The following is an 11,344-nucleotide window of genomic DNA, read 5'->3' as shown; positions in this document are numbered from 1 at the left end:
CTTCTATTCTAGCTTGGCATTAAGATCATGAAGATAATAGGAAATGGATGGGAGAAATATAAGCAGAATTTAGCCAAAGTGGGTACAGTGTTTTTATGGCAGTCTACACAGAAGAGGAGAGGGAACTTTTAGCAGCAATGCTTGGTATAAGAATGAACAGGAGTTTTATGCTCAGTCTGTTCTTCCTCAGCTATATGCATCAGCAATGGGGATAGAAGCGTCAAAGCCCTCATTTCTGATGCGTGGCACAACTTAACCTTCTCAAGGGTTCACTGGTGTACTGCACACATCAGCTGCTGCTCAGGGAAACAGAGTTGGGCGCACTTTAAATACAGAGATTGTATCACAACTATAAGCAGACACACTTCACTGATTTCTCACCCATCCTGGCACTGGGCTGGGAGTGTTCATGAGAGTGCAAAGGCAAATGGTTGCCTTGCGAGTTTATTTTAGATGTAGTTTCTTTATAGTTAGGGTCAATGGTTTGTGCTTTCATAGGAACTTCTGTCAATGTTCTTAACATTTTCTTAATAAATGCTGCCTGCTCAGTTTCCATTCTGAATTAGTATGAAAAACAAAATCAACAGAAATTTTTTAATTTAACAGAACTTTTGTTTTCAAAAGTAATGCTTTTCAAGGGGGGGGGGATCTATTGAGACTGGTTTTGGTGGTAGTTTTCTGAAATAGCCTGGAGCTATTGATGTTAAAGGTAATCAAGAAAAAATGATTAGTGTGCTGTGCCAGATTGCATAAGATATCAATTAAGAACTGGATACTGCAGAACTCAATTACTGGGAGATAATTGGTTTAGGCTTTCTCTGTGTCAGTGAGAGTCTAGAGGTTCTCATCAGCCTCTTGAGGAGATCAAGTAATTGCACCCTAATGAACCCATTTCTCTGTGTTGACCACAGTGGGTACCTTCGGTGAGTAGTTTAGCTAGATATGTCTACATTTTACATATCTACATTATGTGAAATGAAGTCAGTCCCCTTCAGGTGTCTTAGATAGCTGAGTCTATGTATGAAAGAGATTATGTTGTCATTGCAAATGATTATGATGAAAAATGAGGAAAATATTATGTGAAAACGTGTCCAGAATTTTTCCTTGTGTGACTGTTGAAACTGGCCTGAAACCGTTTCCACAAAACTTGTCGTCTTCTTCTTAAGACACAGTAAGGTTATTTGTAGAAATGTAACGATTACAAGTTTATTGTAATAAGCAGTTTAACACCTGGATTCAGTCTTTATGCTTTGTCCAAGTGTGAAGCTTTAAAATATGTAACTAATGAAAAAACCCTTAAAGTATAACAGGGTACACTTTACTTCTGTTTTCCTAAATGTTTAAAGTGCTTAAAATACTCAAAAGGCTGAAAACTGTTTTTATAATTGTAATGAATTAATTTGCATGTTACAAATTTGTTATATTTCATAAAGGGTATGTGTAAACCACATGACCCAGATCTGGTCCAGTCTGTTATATACAGCAGTTTATAAAGGTCAACAAAAAGAAACGTAGGCCCACTGATACCTTCTAAAGGCTTTAATAAACAAACAGGTAGCAGAATTATTTAACCAATTTAATAAATGAGTTAATCAAAATTAGTGCATACATAATTGATGGACAGTAACAAGAAGATTAATTGTTTCATGACTACTTTTAGGATCTGTTGTTTGACAGATACCAGAAGGGTGGAGAGAGAGAGGACTAAGTTTTATCATCCCGGGTACTGCATTTACTATCTCCAGGGGCTCATGATTCACTCAGACACTACTATAGATCTTTCTCTTGCAAGGCATTCTAATGTGACCGTGACTGTCTGCATTGGCCTCAGCTAAATGCAACAAGGAAATTTTACAGGTAAAACCAACCATGGCCAGCAATGCCAGTCCTGTTGTCTATACTGAAATCTTCCGTTCTGTCAAGTTTAGTACATTATGCAGCACTAGTATCAGATCCAAAATGTTCTAACAGATGTGAAACCAAACTAGCACAGAAAACTGAAAAGATTACTTCTTGAAGGGCTGACTTCATAATCTTGAGACAACAAATTAGTTGTAATTCCATACATCCCTGTGTTTTTACTCTGGTATTTTGAACACCGTATCATACCAACTCTTCTGTGGCCACAGCTGAAAAATAAAACTTCCTTTGGCTGCAAGAAGACTAAGGATTCTGTATTTCCATTACTGAATTACATTTTCCTGTCACAAAATGATCACAGTCTAGCTACAGAGGAGGTGGTGTGTCCTTCAGAAACTGGTGAGGAAAATCAGGCATTATTTATTTATGAAAGTGAGAGGAAAAATCCTACACAAATACTCACATGCACACCTGTATAAATGCTTATATTTGACAACAGTTCTGGGATGTCTTCTGTTCTCCACTCTGAAGCTAATTTGAATCGAGACATTAATAATAAGCAGTATTTTTCTTATCCCAAGCACTGAACTGACAGTGGTTTTAAGTATAGAGGACTTTTGAAGAGAAAAGAGAAACCTGCAGACTGACTTGGGCAGGAACACTGGGATTAAGCATTGAAAGGGGTAAGGGTCTCCTCTGCCCCGTACAGTTTAACCCAATGCAACCCAGCCCTCTCCTGTGTCTGAGCAATGCATGATGTGTGTGGCCAATCTCTTGGTCATATCTATATCCAGTTCAAAAGACAAATATAGAAGAGTCAGAGTGTTTGGACACATTGGGCCCTGCCCCAGTGGCTATTCAGTTGTTTAGAACTCACTAGACTGAATGACCCATCCTTGCTATGGCAATGCTGTCCCATGCTGCAAGCAGCGGGTAACGATGACAGTGCCCGCCTGACGCGAGCAGGTCTGGTCAGGGCAGCGGTCCTCCTCTCAGCCCTTTCCCCAGGTATGAGCACCACTGCACTGGCTCACTCTGCCCTCACCTATTTCCACTGCTGTTCTCACCACAGTGCTCTCTGTCTTTTCTGTTTCCGTAAGAGGCACTTTGGATCAGCCTTTGCGGTGACTCAGTATCTTACAGGAGGATCGGCAGTGTACCTTATGCCTAGCCTGTGATCCTGTCCATTTCTTCTTCAGGCATGATGTTCAGTCTAACTACAAAACAGGTGTACATAAAATTGCATGTATATCAAAAGATTTTCATATGATAACACAGATAGCTGACATGCAGAGCAGCCCGGCTGTTGAGCTCTCCATGCTTCCTGCATGGTGGTGATACCAGCCAGCCTCCTCCTCTGGAGGTGCTAGGCGGTGCTGAATTTGATCACCAGAACACCTCTCTTACAACCTCCCAATTTTTACAGTTAACTTACAAATAACTTTAAAAAACTTAGTCTTTTCTATTATATGTTTCCTTTTTTCTTTTGGGAAGGGTAATTTTAATTTATTGGATTCACTAAGCTGGGCATATATATGGTCGGACCCAGCAGCCTATACTGTTTGTAAGTATAGAACAGGAAGAGCACTTTCACTGTTTACTCATCCAAAAGGCAAGCGTAACTATGTATTCCCAGATTTCTGTAGCACATACCAGGAAACAATTTTATCTCTAGTCATCTCCATGGGAAGCAGGTGGTGTTTTTCTCATTTGCACAGTTTTGTGCAAAGTTCTGTCAGCTATTTCCTATTTCCTCCTGAAAATAGCAGTGACTGTTTCTTTATCAAAGAAGTTGGTATTTCAGGATTTATTATAGTAGTTTAAGGAATTTCTTTTTATCTAAGGGCTTTTATGTCTGGGCTTTATGAAGTGTTCAAAGGACATTAATTGTAAAATTGAGTTTGGCTTACTTAATTTTAAACTCTGTTTTAAGTAACCTGTAGGGGTTTTTTGTTGCTTTTGGTTTTTTTTTACCAGGTCTCTTGGTTTAAGTAATGTCATACAGACATACCATAAAGGGAAAAGCCATACCATCTTTAGACATCCCTCTATATATGTGATTGGTGAAACTTCTTTACAAACTTAGCCAAAAGTGTAGAATAATGTGTGTCCATACAGCAAAGGAGTGCAGGGCAAAAAATTGAAAGCTCAGGAGGAAACATGTTAGCAGGGGTGCCCCATGTTTTAAGATAGCCCTTGATAAAACAACTGAAGTAAGTATTCCTAAAGGAAGGAGGTACTTCCATTCTAAGTAGCTATCAATAACATTTTTACTTAGGAGCCTTTATTGTTTACTGGATATCTAGAGAAAAGGTAAATGATAGAGGTAATACAAGTGTGTTCCCAAGCTGCTCAGGCATAGGCACAGATGGTGCCTGTTCCTGGTGCAGAAACCTATTCCACATGTACTATTTATTCCAAATACTCTCTTCTCTTTAAAAGAGATCTTTAGTATGCCATCATCTTTTTGTCAGTCAGAGACCTTACGCATAGGGAGAGGGTAAGAAATTCCAACTACAGTTCTCACAGCAGGGCCAAGGATAGAATCTGTTTTCTGTTACAGAAGCTCCTCTGCTCTAGCCCTGCTCCTCTGTATGCTTCTTCAGTGAGGCCTGTTAGTGCCAAGTGCCCTCCCATGACTTGGAGAAAGGTGTTTTCATAACTCAGGAGGAATGATGTCTTAAAAATGTCTTAAAATACACAGAATGATAAACTGCCCCCTGAGGCAAACACTGCTATTGTGTACAATTGAAGAAAAGCTGAAAGGGGATCTAGGCAGTATATTATCAAATGAAATTACGACAAAAAGATGGAAGAATTTATTTTCAAAACGTACGTCAGTGATTTTATTTATCTAAACTGGAGAGTTATATAATGCAGTATAAGATAGCCGTATATTATACATGCTTGGATTTAAAAAGAGGCATCTCTGCATACTGAAAGCATCATTACTGAAATAAAACCCAATGGAAAGATCATCTACTGTTGTATTTTTATTATTAATTTGAACCTGGCAGAAAAATGTTGATATTTACAGAATAATACAAAAGTGCAAGGCTGCAGGAAGTGGCATAATTATTCCCAAAGTTCAGACTAGAAGTAGGAATAAAGGAGTCTTTTCAATTTTTTCTGTCTTTCCATCTGTTTTTTTTTGTAAGGAAATAATATTTAATTCACAGATTCAGGTATTATAATAGGTTTTACATGAATGAAAAGATAGTATCATAAACTGGGAAGATGGAAATCTGAAATGAGCATTTCCCATCATAGTCTAGATAACACTGCAGCAATACAACAGGAAAAAATAAGGTAAAGATATGAGCAAAAAAGATGCTCTCTACATTGAATTAAATAAAACAATTTCACATAGTAAATATCTGCCAGAGTTTCCTGGTAAAACCTCTGCAGCCAACTTTTCAGCCATGCTCATTTATGTGAAAAATGTATGTGTGCTCCCCAAACTAAACAAGTAAAAGAAACTAACACTTTGGAGGGAATTTGGGAGGGAGTATGTATGTGTGTGTATTTACATAAATCCATGAACTCTATATTTGTGAAGAGAGAAGACTTATCTGGGTAGGAGAGTGCAAAGATGGCATAAGATTTCATGGATTCTTAGGCTATTTTTTGTTAGTTGGAACATACACGTATTTTGTCAGACTACATGTTGGTATGTGCATCTTTTTGTTGGATATCCACAGTTGCTTCTGGTCCACTCATTCTGGTTGAAATATGTAGCTGGTTTTGTCTTTTCTTCCTCAAGTAGAAATAAACTATACATCCGGCTCCAACTATAGAAAAGGCTAGAAGAATGAATAGCCAAATGATGCCAGCGGAAAGTACTTTCTCCATTTTCCCTTCTGTAAGTGGATGAAATGGAATCAACACCTCTGATCTTAAGAGATTTCAGAATACAGTAATATATGGTATTTCTTCAACAAAAGTCAGACAAATGCAATATGTGTGTAGATTTTCAGTTCAATGAGTGTTTTGTTTGTTTTTTTTTTACTAACATCACCAAATAAAATATAATTAAATCTGATCATAAGAAGGACATGGACCTGTTGGAGCAAGTCTAGGGGAGGGCCATGAAGATGATCCGAGGGCTGGAGCACCTCTCCTATGAGGACAGGCTGAGAGAGTTGGGGTTGTTCAGCCTGGAGAAGAGAAGGCTCTGGGGAGATCTTACAGCAGCCTTCCAGTACCTGAAGGAGGCCTACAGGAAAGCTGAAGAGGGACTTTTTACAAGGGCATGTAGTGATAGGACAAGGGGTAATGGCTTTAAAATGAAAGAGGGTAGATTTACATCAGGTATAAGGAAGAAATTCTTCACTATGAGAGTGGCGGGGCATTGGAACAGGTTGCCCAGAGAAGTTGTAGATGCCCCATCCCTGGAAGTGTTCAAGGCCCGGTGGGATGGGGCTTTGAGCAACCTGGTCTAGTGGAAGGTGTCCCTGCCCATGGCAGGGAGGTTGGAACTAGATGATCTTTAGGGTCCCTTCCAACCCAAACCATTCTATGATTCTATCATCAAAAAGCAGTTTACTTCAGAATTACCGCTATTTCCTATATCTAGATACAGATGAAGTTTATGGACTTTTTATTTTTAAGTACTCTCAGAATTAATACCTAGAAATTATATAATTATATTCTTGTTGTATTTGAGCATATCCTTATAATTCTACTTAAAAGGAAGTATGCTTACCTGTATTTTCTGGTGACATCTCTGTATTTTCAGGAGCTTTCAGAAGGAAAAAAAAAAGTGTTTATTCTGAGTGCTTTAAAGAAAAATGAGGCATTTTAAAAGTTCTTAAGTCCAGATGCTCCTGACAATTCCCCCTAAATCCACCTGCTGATGACAATTGCTCTCCTGAAGAGATGGAGCTAAGCATGTGTAAATCTCTAGTAGAATGCTCCGCTCTTTCCTTCCAAGAGCATCTGACCTCCTCAGTCAAGATACCCAACAAGACATGAGATTAGAGCCAGATTTCTGTTACTTCTAAAAGTGTTTTCAAGTATGTTCATTTCTAAGAAACTGCCTACAGGATCTTTAATAATTTTAAGGTGTTTTCTGAATCAGGAAAAATTTCCTGAATGGATGTCTCAAGGTTAGAAATATGCCATGAGCATTTTACTTGAGCTGAAAAGGATCTTCTGTGAGTTTAGCCCCTTCTGTCAGAGACAACCGTTCCATATGGATGTGGTTCCTATGGTAATTGCACTTCCTAAACTTACCAGGTAAGGGAAAAGTGAACAGAAATATGAAGTTTAACCTGTTTAACAGTTAACACTGTTTGTGTTCTGGAGCACTTTCATTTAATCTCAGCTGGTAATCAAACTCGTGCATTTTCTTGCAGATTATAATTTTGCTATCAGGGGAGTACCAGCATTTTATTAAACATGATTCTGTCACACTGTAGTTAAAGAGTGCCACAAGAATGTATGTTATCATATTCCTCTAATCCATAAGCTCAGAGGACAGTAATGAAAGGAATCGCCAGTTCCAGCATTTCTACAAGACAGGGTTTTTGTTGCACTCATCAGAAGAAGATTTTTTTTTTTTGGAGAATATATTCAACTGAAATTAAACAAAATGTTGCTTTTGAACTTAGATTGTGTGATATTTGGGGGAAAATTCTACTGAAAACTGGCTTTTTATTAAAAATGAGTGGTCATTGACCATTTTTTTGCCTAAACATAGGGGTCTGAAGTATTCGTCATGGCTGCATGGGGCTGATGGTAATTTTAGAGGATTCATGGGAGATGCAAGCTTCTGAGGAGGCAGTCGGAAGCCATGTGGGGCTCCTCAGTATTTAGACAGCAAAATCCTGCTATTAGGGTCTATTGGTTTTGCACACAAACCTGTAATGTTTTACGTTTTTATGTTATACAGTGAAAATACGTTATCAGGCTTTATTAACCTTAATGTATTAGAAATATTACTTACTTTTTTTTTTTTTACAGATATATCCTTTTTTGAAAGAACAGACATTGGTGTTCCAGTAGCCAGACAGTGCACATACTTCTCCACACTCTTTATGCCTTTTGTTTGAAGGTTCTCCCATTTGCCAGTTGACAAAATCCATTGCAGATTTGTCTGTCCATACCCACTGTCCTGATATTTAAAATGAGCATATATGTATAAAATACAGGGGTTCAGAAAGGTAGAATAGGTTGTGATGGGGAAAACAAAAATTTATAACATGAATAGGTAGTTAAATGTTTCAGTTACATTTCTAAGCATATGTAAGCATGCTTTGAAATAAACTTTGTGTTTTTATATATGTGGAGTTTCAAGTATACAAAGTTGCTTTCTTTTTACTATAACTTATCATCATATTGTATGATATGATAACGTATGATTAAATGTTGAAGATATTACCTCTGTCATTTTCCTTTAGCCCTATCCAAAAGTTTGGTGATTTTCCATGGAGTATCTTAATGGTGTCTGACAGAAAGCTTGCTTCGGTATAGTCTCCTACTGATACCAAGTGAGCAGCTGAAAAAATATTAATGAACACATCACAATGTCTCGTTTTCTTACAGCTTAGGTCAATAAACACATACAAGATATGCAAAAAGATATAAAAGGCACTGATTCTTGCACGTAGTATTCACTAGTCTCATTACAGTCACTATACAGCTATATTGTATTTTGAGCATGACTGTGAGCTGTATGGATGCAAATCAGCATGAAGACATGGATTGTTGTTTTAGCCTTTGGTATTTTAGAGAAGAAAAATTGCTTTCCTGCAATACCTTTTGGACGGGTCCAACCACGTGATGCAAGTAGGCTGGAAGTGGTACATATGATGTAGTCAGCACCATGCATGTTGCCACTACAGCTCTGTCACCCACCAGTGGCTGAGCAGCATTTTTGGCAGTGCCTGATGCTATGTACTGCAAGGGCAGATAGGATGTGTAAGCAGCTAGAGGTTGCGGTCCAGCAGATGTCCAGAAGTTGATTTATAATTGCCATATGCCCTGGCATTACAAATACACAAAGCTGTGTTGGGGTCATCAGGAAATGACCACCTTCCTGCCTGGTCAATGGGTAGCACGTAGGCAAAAGTGTAGGAATTTAGAATATGGACCAATGTCCAAATGCGACCTATTATTCTGGTTGTTAGTGTAATGTTTACTTTTTCTAGTAATTATGTGATTTATCTTTCTGCAGAACCATTTCAGGAATTCTGTTGTCACACAACTGTAAAGTAAAATGCCTTTGCAAAGCTACTTTTTCTGTTTACTTGGTCATACGTCAGAGTTTTCATACATATGAGGAAATGCTGCTGGAAATCCTTGTATGATTAAAATCATACATCATAATCCTTCTTATGATTAAAAGACTATCACTCAGACATGTAGTGCTAATGTATAGGATGCTTCCTGTTCTTACTCACACTGAAATGCATACTGCATCACAGCAATTCTCAGTGAACAGTCAGGAGAAATCAGAAATGTGGAGTAAAGTGTCCTTTCCTCTCCCCTGATGTACATACAGCTCTTCTCTCCAGATCGTGGACAGCAGTGGGGGCTGTTCCAGAGCAGGAGCTGCATGGCTGGGTGTGTTTACTGGTTCATGAAAGCTAAATGACTCCTCCATCTCGTTTGTTGTCCAGCCAGTGAGATCCAATTAATAATCTGTGCCCTGGAACTAACAAAGACGACTTTCCTAGGAATTTGTGTTTCCTAGTTCGCACTGTGTGTGGATTCCCTGTTGTTTGGGGAAGGGAAAGCTAACCCAGCAGTCTGTGCCTTAGCGGGACTCTAAAAGTGTTTGTCTCCCTACCCAATTACTGATTTCCATAAAACTAGTAGGAATTTCATATTTTTGAGATATTCATATTTCACCTGGTATTTGAGATATCAGATGCCTCTGTCTTTCTTTGACAAAGTTTAGTTTTATTGTGAAAAAGCATGCTCAGAAAAGCAAGCTAGAAAGCATTAAGTTTGAAGTTTTAAAGTAAGATTTGCTTAGCAATATCACCCATTATTTTATGTGTTTAATTACATCTTCAGCCTTTTTAAAAAAACCCACTCACCTAGTTGGGCACATTCCTGATGAGCTTGAGACCAGCTTCTTTTCCTGGAGGCCTCAAAGTAATAGCAGTGACCATGGAAAGGTATCCAAGATTTGTGTCCTCTTGATTCAGGGCATTTTCCAGGAAGTTGTGGGGGTTCAGTAGGGGCCGTTACTGATAAGAGATCAGGTAGTTGGAATCCAGTTATTTTATAAAATGTGTTTTTCCCATTATACTAGTAGGACAAAACTAACCAGACTATATTAGGTTTGTCATCATAGAAGAAATGAAGCATGTTCTAAAAAGAGCTTGAATATGGCTTTGATTCTGTGCTTGAGAGCATATTTTGCTTCATATTTGTTTATCAATGTGATTAGGAAGATACACTAGTCTATAAGAAGTATAGATTCTGTCTAATGATGATTTGTGTAATTACTCTAGTCAATAAAATATCCAGCTGGTTTTCTGGCATAAATATCTGCCTAATTAGTTAAAACTGCTGTTTTTAAAATGTCTTCTGACACTTCAGTCTCATTTTTTGACAGGATCAAAACCTTATAGCAGAAACTGTGATTGTGAATGAAAGTGTTGGTATAACTAAACATGGCTTGCAGGATTTTTTATTAAACTGCATCCTGAATAAATTCCATAGTGATTGATATCATAGGAAGATTTTGGATGAGAAGATAAATGCAGATGGAATGAAAATTAAATGTTCTGCCAAATTACATTTTCTTCCTGTGAGACTTCTACAGTCTATTTCTTTCCCTATTAAGGAACATTCAGCTCTCAAATTAGATTTCCAGAATATTAAAGTAGAAAGAGACATTATATATCAAATCTGAGGATTTTTGTCAAATTACAACATCCCAGACTGTAATTTTGCATGCAATTTTAAATTTTCTAATGATTCAAGATCTTCCATAATGTTGACAAAAACAAGAATATAGCAAAATTGTGAAATCACATTTATACTTATTTCCATAGAAATTGTAGAAGTTTGTGCTTGGAAGGCTCCTCAAGGGGTTATTTACTTCATCCTTGTGCTCACAGGTAACATGAGGTTGATACATAATTATATAATTTCTAACAGATGTTTGTCCTGTCTGTACTTAGCAACCTGTAGTGAAGGGGATTCCCTGACCTGTCCAAAATATTTATTAAAGGCTTCTGTATTGATAAAATTAGAAGGTTTTCCTTGCAATACTTAAGTCTGTTACTCCTTTCCAACTCAGACATAGGGAAGAATTTAATTCCATTCCTTAGGGCTCGTCTTTAATATTTAAAATTGATAATCTGGTTTCTCTTAGTCTTTTGTCCAACTCCAATTATAATAATTCCTTTTAATTCTTATTTCCTGGTCATCTGAAAACCCTAGTTGACTGAGAGCCTTTTCAAACTTTGGTGCCCCAAACTGGATACAGAATTTCATCTGATGCCTAATCAAAACAGATCTCGTA

General features: G+C 37.7%; 1 protein-coding gene across 1 annotated transcript in view; it reads right to left on the bottom strand.

Moving 5' to 3' along the window:
• Window positions 1–5,275: 5,275 nt before the first annotated feature.
• Window positions 5,276–11,344, bottom strand: part of LOC140647150 (macrophage mannose receptor 1-like) — a 34,551-nt gene continuing 28,482 nt past the window's right edge. The window contains exons 26-30 of the mRNA XM_072851514.1: window positions 9,906–10,058; window positions 8,243–8,359; window positions 7,808–7,975; window positions 6,566–6,601; window positions 5,276–5,720 (exon numbers count right to left, since the gene is read on the bottom strand). Of these exons, the coding sequence (XP_072707615.1) occupies window positions 5,521–5,720; window positions 6,566–6,601; window positions 7,808–7,975; window positions 8,243–8,359; window positions 9,906–10,058 (674 nt within the window). The 3' untranslated portion in view covers window positions 5,276–5,520. The remainder of the gene's footprint in view (window positions 5,721–6,565; window positions 6,602–7,807; window positions 7,976–8,242; window positions 8,360–9,905; window positions 10,059–11,344) is intronic.

The sequence above is a fragment of the Ciconia boyciana genome, chromosome 2 (genome assembly GCF_034638445.1).
Source record: "Ciconia boyciana chromosome 2, ASM3463844v1, whole genome shotgun sequence".
Classification (NCBI taxonomy): domain Eukaryota; kingdom Metazoa; phylum Chordata; class Aves; order Ciconiiformes; family Ciconiidae; genus Ciconia; species Ciconia boyciana.
The sequence above is the reverse complement of the archived record's forward strand: the minus strand, read 5'-3'. Positions and strand labels throughout refer to the sequence as shown.